We start from the raw sequence: 18,443 nt of genomic DNA on the forward strand, positions 1-18,443 counted from the left end.
AGGAGGGGGGGAGCAAGTGAGGCAGGAGTTTTGGAGAAGAGGATACTGCCAGTCAAGAGTACACAGAGGAACTCTAAGAATCCTGGCTTTCTGTACCCCAGGGTCAAAAGGGAACTTCAGGGCCCTCCCCCTACAAGAATCCCAGAATCCTCTCCAACATTCCTGGCAAGCGTTCCTCCGGTGAACACTGCTGGGGACGTGGGTGGCAGGAACTCTTACTAACCCGGGACAGAGGACCTTACTGACATTATCTCTGATTGTTAAGACGTGGACCCTACTGATCCTAGGTGCTTTCCCTGGAGCCGTAGAGGACAACAGAATTCTTCTGTGTGACAGATCTTAAGTTTTTCTGAGTCAGCTATCACGACCTAAGTATCTCTAGGGCAGACATTCTTGGTCCCTTCTAGTAACAGAATTCTTTGGCCACCCCAGTTTCAAATATTTTCAAAAGTGTTCTGGGTGGCTTTCTATCATTGTGTAGTACCAGTATGGAAGCCCACTCCTGAGATGGGACAATCAGCCAGCCCGGGCCAGGCCGAGGCTCCCTCTCTGGGTTTGGCTGTCACGATTCATGATAGTAGTGTAGATTTTTACTACTCCACTTCTGTGGGGTGGTTAATCTCCATCCCATTCTTGATATCCTCTGAGCTGTCAGCCCATTAAACTGGGACTGAGGAGGTTCCTGGGATGCTTGACTTTTACTTTCAAAACCTGGACAGTCCCGGGGTGTGGGACTTGGGTGCTAACACTGACAAAGTCCTGACCCAAGACAAGCTGTCCACTTTACTGAAGACCCTGAGTTTTTTCTACACAGAGAACTTGCACCTCTTCAGTTGATAAAGCTCCTCCTTACTCAATCCTACTAGGAAGCTAGGCTGACCAGCCAGAGATCTGGGGCGGGGTGGGGGGTGCTTCCTGGGGTCCAGTAGTCAGGGTGCTTCCGGGAACAAGTTTGAATGGAGTGATTTCATGATTTCATCAGGCAGGCAAGTGCTCTGAGCAGGGTCCCGGGGTACACTCTGGGCACGAGCCCTTACCAGCTTGCCCATGCACCGCTGGGGTGCCAGGCCATCCATGCACTTGTGGTGGATGCTCATCTTACAGGCCTTGCAGCGCAGTCCGTGCTTAGCATTTGTTCCTGTTGGGTATATGGTGAGCTTTGGTTAGGACATGGCTCAGACGGTAAAGCGTCTGTCTACAATGTGGGAGACCCGGGTTCAATCCCTGGGTCGGGAAGATTCCCTGGAGAAGGAAATGACAATCCACTCCAGTACTACTGCCTGGAAAATCCCATGGACAGAGGAGCCTGGTAGGCTACAGTCCATGGGGTTGCAAAGAGTCGGACATGTCTGAGAGACTTCACTTTCCACTTTCACTTTTGGTTAGGACACAATGTACTTTCCCAGCTACTTGTCTGAATTCTTTCCTGTGACTTGTACAAAGCTTTCAAAATGGGCAAAATATTATGGTAAATTCTTTTACCTTCTTCCCTATTTTCTATGCAAAGTATCAGCTCTGGTTTCCCTCCACTCCTTTCCTGTTCATTTCTCCGGGAAACTTCAATCTTCTCTGCTTTCATCACTCATTCAATTCAAACTCGCAAATCCCTCTGTCTTGGGATGTCATGGGACATCCCTGAGAAGACCAGCTAGAAAGGCAAAGGGCCTTGGGATCATCCCACTGGCTCTTCCTATGGGTCACATTTCTGTTCTTTTATGTACCTCACTAAGTAGCCCAAGTCCAGACATTCTGTCCATTTACCTGAATTCCTATCACAGAGTCTGAACTCTTGGGCAAACTCTCTGGAAAATGCCCAATTCAGGGGGAACAGTGTGGTCTGTGTGAAATCAGGGCTGATGAGGCTCTGAAGTGGGGGAGAGAGGGCTCAACCAGACACCAGCCTTGGCCTGGGGGAGGAGGAAGGGCAGTGCGTGGCAATTAAACCACGTCTGCAGCGAGTCACTTAGTGTCCTGGGACAGGGTGCCATAGCATGGTGAGAAGGAAGAAGGCAGAGGAGGGGAGGACAGGAGAGAGGCACCCAGGGAACTGTGTCGCTGCACCAGGCCCACGGCAGCAGGGCTGGAGCGGCAGAGGGAGGACAGACCAGCACGCTGGATGTGGCAGCTTCAGGAAGATGGTGGTGGAGCTCATGTGTTGTTTTAGAAAGTGGCTAGAGGGAGACAAGGAGAGGATGTTAAAATGGGCTGTGTCGTGTCTCCACTGAGTCCAGGACAGAGGATACAGTTGGCACAACAGGTGTGATCGACTCTGATTTATTAAAGGGAAATAGGTGCTTGGCTTCCAGGCAGGCCTTAGAACTTTGGTGCCGAAATGCACTTCACAGTTAAGTGACCGAGCAATTCAATCCTATGAGGAAAGAGGAAGGGAGGTGGGAGACTGGAGGGAGCACTCCTTTGCAGAGCTGTTTGGGCATTAAGAGTTTCATCCCTAAAACGATCCTTCTCTACATAATGAGAAGAACGTGGTGTTTTCTTCTCAGTCTCCTCCTACTGAGAGAGGTTTGGAGGAGATTTGGATATAGGGCTGTGGCCACATCCTTGGGAGAGTGTAAAGGTGAGACCAGTGCTCCTGACAGCCTGTCCAGGAGACATAGCCATAGCGGCGAGACCTGCATCCTAAAAGCTTGTCAGCAAAGGGATGTGTGAATACCTGCTGTGGATCACGCTGAATGCTGCCTGAGAAGACCAGTTAGAAAGGCAAAGGGCCTCCCTCAATAGGAATTAGTATGTCCATATACCATGTCATATGAGGCCATAGGTCTCCCTCTGCATATCGTAGCTGGCAGGCAGGTCTGGTGGCTCAGATGGTAAAGAATCTGCCTGAAATCGGGAGACCTGGGTTTGATCACTGAGTCAGGAAGATCCCCGAGTCAGGAAGATCCCCTGGAGGAGGGCATGGCAACCCATTCCAGTATTCTTGCCTGGAGAATCCTATGGACAGAGAAGCCTGGCAGGCTATAGTCCAAAGTGAGGAGAGCTCGAGATACATAAGATCCACCTCCATCTCCTCCTCCTCATCCAAACCACCACCATCCCTTGTCTGGGCTAATTCCTGACTGAACTGTCTTTACCTGTTTTTATGTTCCTCCCTGGTGTGTAGAAAGGCCAGACAAACGTACTCAAATCTACTCCTCTTGCTTAACTCTCAGGAGGTTCTCCCTGCCTTTCTGATGTTATACAAATGCATACCATGGTGGCAATACTTTGTACAATTTGGTGGGAACCTTCACCAGGGTACAACTACATGGCCTTCTTCAAGTTCCTTAACTGCACAAGCTCTTGAATCTCCAGGAGTCTTTACATATGCTGCCCTGTGTGTGTGGAACGCTGTGCCTGTCCCTCCTCACTCATGTCCCTGCTCCTCATCCTTAGGGTGGCTTGTCATTTCTTCAATGAAGGCGTCTTAGAACACTACCCTTTCCCTGTCTAAATTATATTTTTTCCTATTAGTCTTTTCATGGCACTCTGTTGTTATCTTTCACAGTATTTATCACAATTATTACTTATTTGAGATTTTTTTTTTCCCATCTGAACTATGAACCCAGTGAGGCTAAGGACCGAGTCTGTTCATTTACCTCTGTATACCAGCTGTGGGTGTGGTGCCCAATAAATTAAAGAAATTAATGAACAAAACTCTATTTTATTGTCAGTCACACACGTGCTGAAATCAGTAGTGACTGATTCACATAATTAATTGGAGTGTTTTCACTGATGTTGTAGAAAAGCATTCAAGAGCTGAAAGAGGATTTGGAGAGCATCTATTTCACAGGTGAGAAGCCTGAGGCTCCAAGCATAGAGTGACTTGCCTTGGGTCCGAGAAGTCCTGCCTAGTTTCACTCTTTCTGGACTGGATCCAAACATTTCCTCCTTTTACTTGATTGTTTCACTGACAAGGGGATGCACTTGGGGATGTGGTAAGTCGCTTCAGTCGTGTCTGACTCTTTGTGACCCCACGGACTATAACCCACCAGGCTGCTCTGTCCATGGCTTTCCCAGGCAAGAATACTGGAGTGGGTTGCCATGCTCTTCTCCAAGGGATCTTCCTGACCCAGGGATGGAACCCACATCTCTTATGTCTCCTGCACTGGCATGCAGGCTCTTTACCACTAGCACACTTGGGGATAATGAAATGACAAAATAAGGAACTATGAGAACCTGAGGTTCAGCCGACAAAAGCAACAAGAAAACCCTTGACAGGACAAAGACCTAGAAACCCTTCAGGAGCTATTACCTGAAAATCCCATCCTGAAGGCACATTGAACAAAAGAGTGTCTGCTATTACAAACACAGAAAGTTGAAGTGACATATAAACGCACCACAAATTACTGGATATGTGTGTTTGTTCATAAATACTAGTTGGACAGTCTCTTTTTCACTTTGACAATAAGCACTTAGTTGAAAGACTGCAATGCCTTCAAAAGACTGGACTTTGAAAGCAGTAACTTAATTTTTGTTTTCAAATTGAAGAATGCTATTTGTGCCCTATGTGAGAATGTAACTAAAAGCTTCAAAGAGGAAACTTATTTCATTGTGTGCTGGACTCTGAAATAGAGCCATTATATATTAAGGTATATTTTCCTTCAGACTTGAACACTGTAATTTCAGTTTTCCTTGTTTGTTCTAACACACTCCACTGTATTGAGTCAGACCACTAGCAATTATTTGGTTTTAGGTGTTCCAATTTCTACCGTGTAATAACAAAAGTGATTGAGGAGGAAAGCTTGTACCCTGTGACTTAGAGAATAGTTCAAAGGAATAATTTACCTCCCAGCAGTGGCATTAGTTTACTGTAGCAAAATATGGAGAAGCTATGATCTAACTTGTTTTATTGCCACCAACCTTCATCACAAAGGCATCACTGAACATGACCCTTATGCATCAGTAGGGTGGGAAAAGTATGGTTTTAAATTTTAATCTCTCATGCAGGCTCTTTAAACTAACATTCTTGGAGCCCCAGCTGTCTTATCGTCAAATGGAAACAGTACTAACTACTATCAGGGTTGCTAATAGTAACAGCATCATAATATATACAAAGGGGATAACATGGGTTTACATACTTGAAAACATAAAAGTATAAGTGGATTTTGAGTAAGCTTGGTGGACAAGTCACAGGAGTTTCCTACTTACTCATACCAAAACTCCATTAAAATTAGCAAGGAAAAAAAGATGGTATAGACCCCAAATAATAGGATTATCAGAAGGAGTTGCAAGGGTATAAGAAAGTTCAACATACGTTTGGAAGACAGCAATTGGAGGTACCATAAGAAGTTTAGCAGAAGAGACGAAGATTGGATTTCTCAATAGCAACTTGGAAACTAGAAGATCATGGAGCTTTAAAAACTGTGGAATTTCAAATATCTGAAAGAAAATAATTTCCAACCTAGAATTTTATACCCAGTCAAATTACCAACAAGTATGAAGGTAGCATAAACACATATTCAGATTTTCAAGGAATTGAAACTGTTTACCTTTCACATACTCTTTCTTAGAATACCAGTGAAGAATATGCCTTAAAAAGATGAAGAAATAAATCAAGGAAGAGGAAAATATCAGACTCAGTGTGCAACACAAGAGCCACATAGAGGAGAGATAATGATGTGCACACAGGACAACACTGTAATAGCCTGAACAGGAGCCACAGATGAAATGAAGCTAGGGGGAAAATGAAACTCAAGTGTTTATGGAGCTTTTAAAGATTTGGGTATCTTAATAGATATGGCATTTGATAGGTATATGGGGGCATATAAAAAAACAATTACAGGTGTACAAAAAGTCAAGGAAGTGATAAAGGCAATTTTCAATTTGGGGCAACATAAAACCTGTGTAAGGAAAGAAATGTAATAGTACAATGCTTGAATCAGATGTTAGCAACACAGATTTCCCTAGGGAACCAGTGGTTAAGAATCCTCCTGCCAGTGCAGGGAACATGGGTTCGATCCCCAGTCCAGGAAGATCCCACATGCCCTGGGCAACTAAATCCATGAGCCACAACTACTGAGCCCGTGCACTCTGAAGCCTGTGCTCCGCAACCAGAGAAGTCGCCACAGTGAGAAGCCTGAGCACTGAAACTGGAGAGGAGCTTCTGCTCCCCCCAGATAGAGAAAAGCCCCTGCAGCAATGAAGACTCAGCAAAGCCAAAATAAATAAATAGGTTTTAAAAAACTTAAGAAGTTAGTAGCAGTCATAAAAATGCATAAGGTGACCAGCTAACACCAAATTGTGATATAACTACTTGGGAAGGTGAGAGAGGAAGGGAGCAGCAAAGATTGTGATATTACCCTTATGAGGAGGAGAGAGAGAGAAAGACAGGACTAGGCAGGCGAGTCGGAGGGTGAGAGCTGCGTCCTCGTCCTCTACAGCAGGAAGCCAAGACACATTTGTCAATAAGCATCAATAGTACTGGAAGCACAGGATTTAGAGATATTGATGTAAAGGCCCGAAGCAACTATTAAAGAAGATGAAAGTGGGTGCCTTTCAGAAGCAAGATGATACAGCTTCCATTGTAGTATTTTCAGTACTATCTTTAAACTAGTGTCCTATACTACTGTAACAAAAAAGCAATAGTTGAAGATGCTGGAAACTGGGTCGGGTCAGCCCCCTGGAATGAAGTGGTCCTTGGAACATAGAGACATAGGGAGGATATGGGGCCAGCACATCAGTTCTTCCCTGGGATATGAACTTCTAGGATAAATCTAAGATAGCTCTATGAGTTACAGTTGAAAATTGTTAAGAATGTGAGCTATGATCTTAAGATGGATTTTGGAATGGATCGATGCAAACAAGTACAACACTGATTAATTGTTGGGCACCGAGCTGTGTTATGAGCCTAGTATCATTTGCCACTATGGATAAGTGAGCTGTCCATAGAAAACCAAGTGCTGAAGCTCCAGTGTGAACATGTTCATACAGAGATGTTGGGAGAAAATACTGAAGGGGTTTTCTGAATGCAAATGACTGATATAACTAAAGCGGATGACAGGCTTTTTAAAAGAAATGATATTGATTACAGACATCTAAGAAACAATTGGTCAGGCTCATTTTGATAAGCTTTTGCCATTGAGGCACTGCTTAACCCTTGGTTGAATTTCATACATTAATAGTATCAGAGTTAAAGATAAAACTGTGGTTGCACTTGAGGTCATTTACCTAGAGAAATAATATGGAGAATGAGTAAGAAAAGAAAGGTATAACAAAATAAATGTAATCATAGGGAAGGGAAAGTAGCTCAGTCATGTCCGACTCTTTACGACCCCATGGACTATTAGTCCATGGAATTCTCCAGGCCAGAATACTGGAGTGGGTAGCCTTTTCCTTCTCCAGGGGATCTTCCTAACCCAGGAATCGAACCTGTCTCCCGCATTACAGGCGGATTCCTTACCAGCTGAGCCACAAGGGATAGTCAGTACTTTATTTAGCAGTGAACAATAGTTATAATTGTTACCGATAATTAGTTTGCTTCCAGACTGTACAACCATAGAAACATTTCTATAATTTATTTGAAAAAATTAATATAAATTAGACATTAGGAAAGATACTTTATGGGACTTCCCTAGTGGTCCAGTGGTTAAGAATTTACCTTGCAATGCAGGGGATGTGGGTTTGATCCCTGGTCAGGAAACTAAGACCCCTCATGCTGCAGAGCAACTCAGCCTGTTTGCTGCAGCTACTGAGCCTGAGTGCCATAATTAGAGAGTGTGCATCGTAACAAAAGACCCGATGCAGCCAAAATAAGTAAAAATAAATAAATATTAAAAATAGAAAGATACTGTGATTTGTGGGAAAAAAACTTAGAATATAGAAATATATATTATATATCTATTAGTATCTAGAAAAAGATACATAAATATTTCTTGAATTACATACAATATGTATAAAAGATTCAAAGGTAAATATAGATGAGATAGTTCAGAGATGTTCCAGGCCCCTGTTCCTATCGGTTTAGCCACTGGACTCTCCTCAGCCTCGGGCAGGCCAGGCCAGGGGTAGGAGAGGAGAACGCAAGCAAACAGGAGACTGCCGGCATCAAATCTGCAGTCTCTGAGGACCAGAAGCCTGGATCACAGAACGGCCTCTGAGCCAGAGACAGGAGAGCAAAAGCCGTGGGTGAGTTTTCAGTGCCTGGGCGGACCAGAGGCATTTAAGGGCTAGGGACTAGGCAAACAGTAGTAAAGATGACAGAGTTAGTATTTTTAAAGTAAAGGTGGTAACCAAACCTCTGCTGGGTAATAAAAGCCAGTAATATAATGCAACTAGCATTATTCACGGGCCATTTGCCTTTGAATAAACACTAACAGAAGAAATGAAACAGAATTCCTTAGGATCCCCTCCATGATGGGACCCCTGCTGACTCTCTTTGCTTCATTTTCAACAGGCTCCACCTTGATCTCCTCCTCAGTTTTACCAGATCATTTGTGGCTCCTGGCAAGTGTGGCCAGATTACGGCACTTGAGGGTTGCTCACATGCCTCCTCTGCCTTCCTTGTTCAATTGCTAAACAGCGTCTCATTTTCTTGAAGCCCTTCTAAGGATTTTTCAAAGCCTCCTGCACACACATTTTCCCTGCTTCCGCTGTCTCAGGACCCACACTCTCCTCTGTGCTCTCATCATTGCCAGGTTCCTTTCACAAGGGGCCCTTGATAAGGAGTGTCCACCTCTAGAACTCCTGTGGCCAGGAGAGGGCTTGGCACAAAGAAGACTACTGCCCACGAGGAATGATCAGCCTTTTCAGACCGGGGCCAGAGAAGCACCCAGGCTGAGAAAATGCTGAGGCTCCGCCCGTCATGTTATGGAAGGAGTGAGGCTCCTTCTGTGGCCCCTGGGCCCCGCTGGTTTGTGAAACTGTCCGGCTCTAGTTGCCTGCAGATCTTTACTGCCTGGGCTTCACCTGGCTGGCTTGCTTTTCATGCCAATATTCCAGTGTGACTGCATCCCAGTTTGCTGGGACCTACAACTCTCCAAGCTTCCGGACCCTACAATCCAGGCCAGATACTGTTTCACCCGATGCTTGCCTGACCTAGGAAGAGGGCTGAAAGTCAATTCTGGGAAATCACGCTTTCCACCTCTACCACTGGCTCTTCAAACCCTCCTCAAAGCAGTTGCTGACAACTACCTGGACCTGTCCTCCTAGTGTGGTATACTTGAAAGAGTTGGAGCTTTGGCATTAGGGCAATATAGCTTAAACTGCCCCCAAACTTTGGGTATCACTCAATAGTTAGAAAGTTTTCTGATAAGGGAGGAAAAGTGGGAAAATTTTCCCATCACAGTTGAACTCTAATCATGAGACTTTGATTAAAAATAACCCATGCTCTCTCTCCCCTACCATGAGTTCAACTGAACAAGATGGTTTCCAGGTTTTCCGGGAAATTCACTAACATAGTCATTCACCAGTGACTTGAAATAACATTAAGCAAGCAGGAAAGATCATTAAAAATATGAAGACCCCTGGGCCACCTTTCCCTGAAGACTATATTCCCCACTCCCTGACACATTACTTTTCCAACTCCTTCCTAGCTTAAAAAAATTAATGGCATTCGTTGTTTATAAATGCCTCTGTTGATCTTTCCTATTTCGGTTCCTGACTGCTAGTGGAAAATCTCTCCCCACTTCTCCTGGCCCTCACCCGCACTGAGCTTCAAAAATAGCAACAGGAGTTGGGTTGGTTCAGGGCTTTTTGTTTCGAGTCCGTAGCCTTTGCCCTCCAGGTCATCGGTTCATGGCTTAACACCATGGCCAGCAAACTTTCATTCTGTTACATGTGTGTGGCTAGAAGTTTTGAGGCCCTAATGATCACTTTCTCATGACTGTCTTGAATACCCTTGAGCTCGGTATAAATGATCTCTGCTGCTGTCTTCTCCTTCTTCTCTTCTCTGAGGTTTACAGTTTTCACAGTCTTGTTGGCTTTCTTCAGAATTGTTCTCTTAGCTTGCTGGTGCTGCTGCTAAGTCGCTTCAGTTGTGTCCGACTCTGTGCAACCCCATAGATGGCAACCCACCAGGCTCCCCCGTCCCTGGGATTCTCCAGGCAAGAATACTGGAGTGGGTTGCCATTTCCTTCTCCAATGCATGAAAGTGAAAAGTGAAAGTGAAAGTTTTCCCAAGAATGGATTGGCTAATCTCTGCTAAACCCCTTCTCTCCATCCCCAAGGTGCCTGCTATTAAACTCAACTGTTCATACAAACAGATATATCTAACCATCAGTTAGTTCAGTTCAGTCGCTCAGTCGTGTCCAACTCTTTGCGACCCCATGAATCACAGCATGCCAGGCCTCCCTGTCCATCACCAACTCCCGGAGTTCACCCAAACTCATGTCCATCGAGTTGGTGATGCCATCCACCCATCTCATCCTCCATCGTCCCCTTCTTCTTCTGCCCCCAATCCCTCCCAGCATCAGAGGCTTTTCCAATGAGTCAACTCTTCGCATGAGGTGGCCAAAGTATTGGAGTTTCAGCTTCAGCATCAGTCCTTCCAATGAACAACCAGGACTGATCTCCTTTAGAATGGACTGGTTGGATCTCCTTGCAGGTCAAGGGACTCTCAAGAGTCTTCTCCAACACCACAGTTCAAAAGCATCAATTCTTTGGCACTCAGCCTTCTTCACAGTCCAACTCTCACACCCATACATGGCCACAGGAAAAACCATAGCCTTGATTAGACAGATCTTTGTTGGCAAAGTAATTACTCTGCTTTTGAATATGCTATCTAGGTTGGTCATAACTTTTCTTCCAAGGAGTAAGCGTCTTTTAATTTCACAGCTGCAATCACCATCTGCAGTGATTTTGGAACCCAAAGAAATAAAGTCTGACACTGTTTCCACTGTTTCCCCATCTAGTTCCCATGAAGTGATGGGACCGGATGCCATGATCTTCGTTTTCTGAATGTTGAGCTTTAAGCCAACTTTTTCACTCTCCACTTTCACTTTCCTCAAGAGGCTTTTTAGTTCTTCACTTTCTGCCATAAGGGTGGTGTCATCTGCATATCTGAGGTTATTGATATTTCTCCTGGCAATCTTGATTCCAGCTTGTGCTTCTTCCAGTCCGGCGTTTCTCATGATGTACTCTGCATATAAGTTAAATAAGCATGGTGACAATATACAGCTTTGATGTACTCCTTTTCCTATTTGGAACCAGTCTGTTGTTCCACGTCCAGTTCTAACTGTTGCTTCCTGACCTGCATACAGGTTTCTCAAGAGGCAGGTCAGGTGGTCTGGTATTCCCATCTCTTTCAGAATTTTCCACAGTTTCTTGTGATCCACATGGTCAAAGGCTTTGGCATAGTCAATAAAGCAGAAATAGATGTTTTTCTGGAACTCGCTTGCTTTTTCTATGATCCAGTGGATGTTGGCAATTTGATCTCTGGTTCCTCTGCCTTTTCTAAAACCAGCTTGAACATCTGGAAGTTCACGGTTCACATATCCTGGCTTGGAGAATTTTGAGCATTACTAGCCTGTGAGATGAGTGCAGTTGTGCAGTAGTTTGAGCATTCTTTTGCATTACCTTTCTTTGGAATTGGAATGAAAACTGACCTTTTCCAGTCCTGTGGCCACTGCTGAGTTTTCCACATTTGCTGGCATATTGATTGCAGCACTTTCACAGCATTGTCTTCCAGGATTTGAAATAGCTCTACTGGAATTCCATCACCTCCACTAGCTTTGTTTGTAGTGATGCTTTCTAAGGCCCACTTGACTTCACATTCCAGGATGTCTGGCTCTAGGTGAGTGATCACACCTTTGTGATTATCTTGGTCGTGAAGATCTTTTTTGCACAGTTCTTCTGTGTATTCTTGCCACCTCTTCTTAATATCTTCTGCTTCTGTTAGGTCCAGACCATTTCTGTCCTTTATCAAGCCCATCTTTGCATGAAATGTTCCCTTGGTATCTCCAATTTTCTTGAAGAGATCTCTAGTATTTCCCATTCTGTTGTTTTCCTCTATTTCTTTGCATTGATTGTGGAGGAAGACTTTCTTATCTCTTCTTGCTATTCTTTGGAACTTTGCATTCAGATGCTTATATCTTTCCTTTTCTCCTTTGCTTTTTGCTTCTCTTCTTTTCACAGCTATTTGTAAGGCCTCCCCAGGCAGCCATTTTGCTTTTTTGCATTCCTTTTCCATGGGGATGGTCTTGATCCCTGTCTCCTATACAATGCCATGAACCTCCGTCCATAGTTCATCAGGCACTCTGTCTATCAGATCTAGTCCTTTAAATCTGTTTCTCACTTCCACTGTATAATCATAAGGAATTTGATTTAGGTCATACCTGAATGGTCTAGTGGTTTTCTCTACTTTCTTCAATTTAAGTCTGAATTTGGTAATAAGGAGTTCATGATCTGAGCCACAGTCAGCTCCTGGTCTTGTTTTTGTTGACTGTATAGAGCTTCTCCATCTTTGGCTGCAAAGAATATAATCAATCTGATTTCTGTGTGAATAATTTTTGAGTTTTATACTCCACAAAGAACATTCACTTGTATCAATTTATCAGTAAATTCCATGAAGTAGGTATTGTTATTTTTAATCTCATTTGTAAGATGCTGGGATTAAAAGATCCTCAATACTGCTAGCTGAGAAATGCAAATCAAAACTACAATGAGGGAACTTCCTTCACAGTCCAATGGTTAAGATTCTGCACTCTCAGTGCAAGGGCCCAGATTCGATCCTTGGTCAGGGAACTGGATCCCCATTGCTACAACTAAGAGTTCTCATGCTGTAACTAAAAGATCCCAGTATGCCACGACTAAGACTAAATACATAAATAAATATTAAAGAAACCACAATGAGGTATCATCTCACACTGGCCAGAGTGGCTATCGTAAAAAATCTACAAATAGTAAATGCCAGAGATGACATGCAGAAAAAGGAGCCCTCCTACGCCGGTGATGGAAATGTAAATTGGTACAGTAACTGTGGAGAACAGAATGGAGGTTCCTTTAAAAACTAAAAATAGAGCTCCCCTATGATCGAATGATCCCACTCCTGACCATATGTCCAGAGAAAAACAATTCAAAAAGACACATACATCCCAGTATTCACTGCAGCACTATTTACAACAGCCAGGACATGAAAGCAAGCTAAGTGTCCATCAACAGATTAGTGGATAAAGAAGATGTGGTACGTATAGACAATGGAATATCACTCAGCCATAATACAGAATGAAATAGTGCCATTTGCAGCAACATGGATAGACCTAGAGACGATCATACTAAGTGAAGAAAGCCAGATGGAGAAAGACAAATACCATACTATATGGGTTATATGTGGATTCCAGGAACTGATACCAATAAACTTATTTACAGAACAGAAATAGACTCAAAAACATAGAAAACAAATTTATAGTTACCGAAGAGGAGCCACGGCAGGGATAAACTAGGAGTTTGGAATTAAAATATATGCCCACCACTATATATAAAATAGATAAACAACAAGGATCTACTGTATAACACAAGGAGCTATACTCAATATCTTATAATGGTCTATAATAGAATAGAATGTAAAAAGAGAATATATATTTATGTATATGACTAAATCACTTTGCCATATACCTGAAACTAACATAAGACTGTAAATCAACTGCATTTCAATAAAATTTTTTTAAAAAGACACTGGGATTGAGGGAAGGTAAATTAATTGTCCAAGGTCATCTGATCTACCAAACACAGAGCAGAATGCAAATACCCATCATGACCTCTCTGCACGTTGTGCCTCTCTGCTGGATCTGTCTGGAAGCTCTGTGTTTTGAAGCTGCTTGCAACGATCCACTTGCAGGTATCCACTAGTGCCAGTGATGATGACTGTCAGGGCAGTGGACAAAGTTTCACTTCTACAAATCTGATGGTACAGAGCCCTTATTTTTTTGCCTCTGTCAGCTACTGGAGGTTTAAGAGTAAGTATCAAGCTAAGGAGCTTGAGCACAATTCTTTGGGCAACCAGGTAGGGCATGCATTCCTAAGAAAAGCAGGAATTCAAAGGCAGTTTGCTTTCAGAAGAGGGTTGGCAGCAGTGTAAAGGGGATGAGGTGGTAGAAATGGATAAGAGAACATAGTTTAGGAAGTTCTTGAGACAGTTCAGGTTAGGTGTGCTGAAGCCTGGACTGGGACAGGAGCAGCGGGAACAGAGGAAGGACCGGGCCGTGGAAAAGTCACAGAAGGAGAACTGACAGCGTTCTGCTCAAGGGTAGGGTTTCTAGAGAGAGGGGTTGGGAGGAATCAAAGGTGGCCTTGAGGTCCTGGGTGCTATGAGGCCCAGCAGAAGAGGCCAGCAGTAAAGCAGCAGGTTTTACGGCGCAGGCGATGCCGTGGGAAGATGTAGGTGTTTCCGCATCCACATGGCATCTGGGCAGCAGAGTTCTGGTAGCTGAAGTGAGAGACTGGGAGGGAGGCTGGCCAGCAGCAACACATGCCTCCAAGGTGGCAGGACAGGAAAGCAGGGATCCCCGGATCTCACTGTTAACTGGGCATCACTGTTTTGGGCACTGTCTCATTGAATCTCTATGCCACATCTGTCAGAAAGGTATTTCTATTTTTAAAATGAGAAAACGGATGCTCAGAAAACATTCCGTGAAATCTTCCCAAAGAGGGCTGTCAGGGTGATCTCACCCAAAGGGATAGAGTCCTTCTGGGTCAAAGTCCAGCTGGTTTACTGTCTCTGGTTACAGCCAGTCATTCTTGTCACTTATCTTTATGGCCTTTTGGTGCTTGGATATTAGATTGTAAAGGATCAGAATGAAGCAGATGTCAACTCTTGAAACCATGTTCTTGCCATGTTAATGGAAACATGCATTTTCCTGACTGGAGGTGAAGTGTGTGTGTGGTGTGCACACAAGCACACAGGTATATGTGTACTCCTGTGCTTGCCTGTTGTCACACTGTTGGGGTAAGGAGTACAGGGCAGCTATAAGCTTCTGGATTTTCTTTCCAGGTAAGCTTAGCACATGATAGAATAATCTATGCTTTGTTTTTTCCAGTTCAGCAACCAGTGTCTGCATCACAGTAGGTACGAAAAGTGTAAGAAAGTGTTAGTCACTCAGTTGTGTCTGACTCTTTTTGACCCATGGGCTGTAGCCTGCCAGGCTCCTCTGTCCATGGAATTCTCCAGGTAAGATTGCTAGAGTGGGTTGCCATTCCCTTCTCTAGAGAATCTTTCCACCCAGGGATCGAACCTGGGTCTCCTGCATGGCAGGCAGATTCTTTACCGCCTGAACCACCAGGGAAGCCAGTGTGTAGATGTCTCCCACAGACACAGACACACACACACATACACACCTGCCAGATGCTTTGAGCCCCAGACACACACAAAGGGCTGTCCTATTTTCTTTCACTGCTGGCCCAGTTCTGTCATTTATGTGATATCCCTGTGGCTGTGCAAGCAAAGGGACCTTTCTAAAGTAGGTCAGTGGAGCATTCCCTGCCCTACACACATCTTCCAACAGGTCTCTGCCCCACGTCTGTAACAGGAGATGGCCTGTCCCCGGAGATCCCTAGCTTCCAAACACAGAATTAATCATGGGTCCTTTCTACATTTGTCTGTCATGGCTTGGTCTTAACTTCAAGCAGGATAGCATAAATCAGCAACATCACAGTAAGGAAAACGCTTTGCAGCTGCAAGTTTAGAAAATGCTTAAAGTGTATCCAGAATGCACTGTCTACTTTCTGTCTCAACTCCACCTTGACTAATTTCTCTCCTTTCCTCTGCCTTAGGCAGCTTTTTAATTTCTTGGCAGGTGGGACAAGGAGAAAATAAATGAAGCCCAGAAGGTCTCAAGAGGACATGGAAGTATATATATTCAGCATCTGTTGGTTATGATATTACTAAGTAGCATCTAGCTGGCGACCTGGACCTGAAGGGCATAACTAAAAATATAATAAAAGACCACCTTGAATTAGCATCCTCCCCCATCAAGCCAGTTATTTATGCACTGAAAACACTCTCCTGTGTTGTCATTTCTTTCCACTAAAATATGATCTTGAAGGGCTCTTGAAGTGCAGAGCTCTTCTTTGGGGCACAACAAAATTATTTCTCTGAAAATCACCTCAATGTCGCAATTCTAGAAATCACCAAAACAGTTGCAAACATCATGATGGATGATTTAAGAGGGACAGCCTCTCTCCTCTGGCTACCTTTCTTTTTTCACATTTTCCTCCCAAATTTGACCATTTAAGACTTTGGCCAATTACCAGTAAAATGAACAGTTGACAGAAATGAAGTCCTGCATTTTCTCTCTTACACTGAGAGGATAGCAGCAGTGCCTGGCAACTCGGGGAATTTTTATGCATATAAAGATTCATCACCACATGGCCCCCTTTTTAACGATCATGAGATGCTTAAGGACAGCATGGGAGGCAGTGTCCATGGCATCCCAATGTCACAACATGTGTACCTTTAGAAAAACAATTTCAGACACAGGTGTGGAAGTATGGCCAACAGCACTGACATGAACCAAACTCCAACAGTTTCTTTGGGTCCTGACTTCCCCAAACTGGTCCCCCCAACAGGATTCAGAGGTTCTCCCATCAGTGATGTGGCTTTAGGACAGCCTAGTCTGATGCCCCTGGATGGGAGTGAGAGGGTGGGATGGCCCTGGCAGGCAGGCATCACGGGGCCTATTAAACCCACCCTGCCCAGTGGACACTGCAGGATCTGCACGGAGGACCAGTAGGTCTTCAGCTGGAAGAGTCAAGGGCTCCTCCTCACTTCTTCCAGTTTCTACATAATTCCAGTCCCTTCTCCTTTGGTACCTCCCGGTCTCCTCACTTGAACTTATGAAGGTGTCAGACATCAGCACTGGGCTGGTACACAGTTGGTGCTCAATGTTTGATGGATCTATAGCTATTGAGATTACCCACAGTTCTATCTTTTTAATGGTGAACATTTTTGTGTGCAATAAAAATAATCATAGTTCTAATGATAATAGTTATCAATGGCTGATCATCCATTTATCTATTCATTTACTCAACACATTCACATTGAACACCTGTTACAGGCTGGGTGCCAGGCTTAGCGCTGAGGTTGCCACAGCAAACACGGCGCATCACAGAGAAGCACCCTGCCCTCAGGAGTATGCACAGTGCCATCTGCCATCCACCTTGTCTATGTGACAGCATTCATTAAGGATTATATTATACTAAACAGAAAACAATTGTAGACAGCATCAACATTTAGCTGACGATAAAATACAAGAGAATCAGACACTACGATAAAGGAGTCAAAAGAAGGAATAAAAAACCCTGAAAGAATGCATAGGAAATAGAGGAGAGCAAACAATTTTCATAATCAAAATCCTTATTAGGAGAAGTGAGGGTCAAAGCTGATGGTACAGATGATTTAGTTACTATCATAAAGTAGCAGTTCTAAGATCTTTGGATTTCGTGCACTAAAGTAAAAGAGGAGACTGTGCAAATAGTATCAGTGAGAGCAGAGCGGACAGAGGAAAGAGCTGCAGAACAGCCTGAGGGACATTAGGTGGAAACCATGAGAATTCCTGGATTGGACTCTGCTCACCATTCTGCCCCAACCTGCAAGAGGTTCATCAGCTAAGCAAGGGGGCCCATGGCAATGACCTCCCTTATGCCTTTGGTACTCATATCCTCTGGGAAAATATTACTGAACAACTGAGAAACAAAAATAAGAGCTGAAGAATGGAGACATTATGTAAGAATAGAGCTGGTGGTAAATACTGCTGCTGCTGCTGCTGCTAAGTCACTTCAGTCGTGTCCAACTCTGTGCCACCCCATAGACGGCAGCGCACCAGGCTCTCCCGTCCTTGGGATTCTCCAGGCAAGAACACTGGAGTGGGTTGCCATTTCTTTCTTCAATGCATGAAAGTGAAAAGTGAAAGTGAAGTCGCTCAGTTGTGTCTGACTTTTAGTGACCCCATGGACTGCAGCCTACCAGGCTCCTCTGTCCATGGGATTTTCCAGGTGGTAAATACTAGAATCACTTAAACCTGGAAATGTCTAAATCAATGTACAAATCTTGTTATAAAAAGGTATATGTATCTTAAGGTTTATTCTCAGTCAAATGTCTGAATTGCAAAATATTGGAATAACAATAAAATTTTGGATTGGTAAGAGTGTTGTACTTATTTACAAAACCCAGAAGTTGAAATACTATTGCTGGAGGATAGGAGTTGTGATTAAAACCTCAGTAGGCTTATTTGGAACAACAGAGCAGTAAAAATACCATATTCTCACTTTTTAATAAATCTAAAATCCAATTATGTTTATTTTCAAAAGAAGCACATAGAACACATGAAAAAAAAAGGTTTGAAATTACAGGTTGATAAAGGTGTATCAGGCAAATATAAAAAACTTAGGTGGAGGCATTAATAGTGGAATTCATGACAAAAGTATTCAGAACACTTGCTGACATAAATCACAACAAGATTTTTTTTTTACCTACCTTCTAGAGCAATGAAAACAAAAACAAAAATAAATAAATG

At 43.7% G+C, this 18,443-nt stretch overlaps 1 protein-coding gene across 1 annotated transcript in view; it reads right to left on the bottom strand.

Annotated features, from left to right (window-relative positions):
* Positions 1 to 18,443, bottom strand: part of STAC (SH3 and cysteine rich domain) — a 115,990-nt gene that overhangs the window by 46,726 nt on the left and 50,821 nt on the right. The window contains exon 3 of the mRNA XM_040246285.1: positions 1,038 to 1,138. Within this exon, the coding sequence (XP_040102219.1) occupies positions 1,038 to 1,138 (101 nt within the window). The remainder of the gene's footprint in view (positions 1 to 1,037; positions 1,139 to 18,443) is intronic.

The sequence above is a fragment of the Oryx dammah genome, unplaced genomic scaffold (genome assembly GCF_014754425.2).
Source record: "Oryx dammah isolate SB20612 unplaced genomic scaffold, SCBI_Odam_1.1 HiC_scaffold_9, whole genome shotgun sequence".
Lineage (NCBI taxonomy): Eukaryota > Metazoa > Chordata > Mammalia > Artiodactyla > Bovidae > Oryx > Oryx dammah.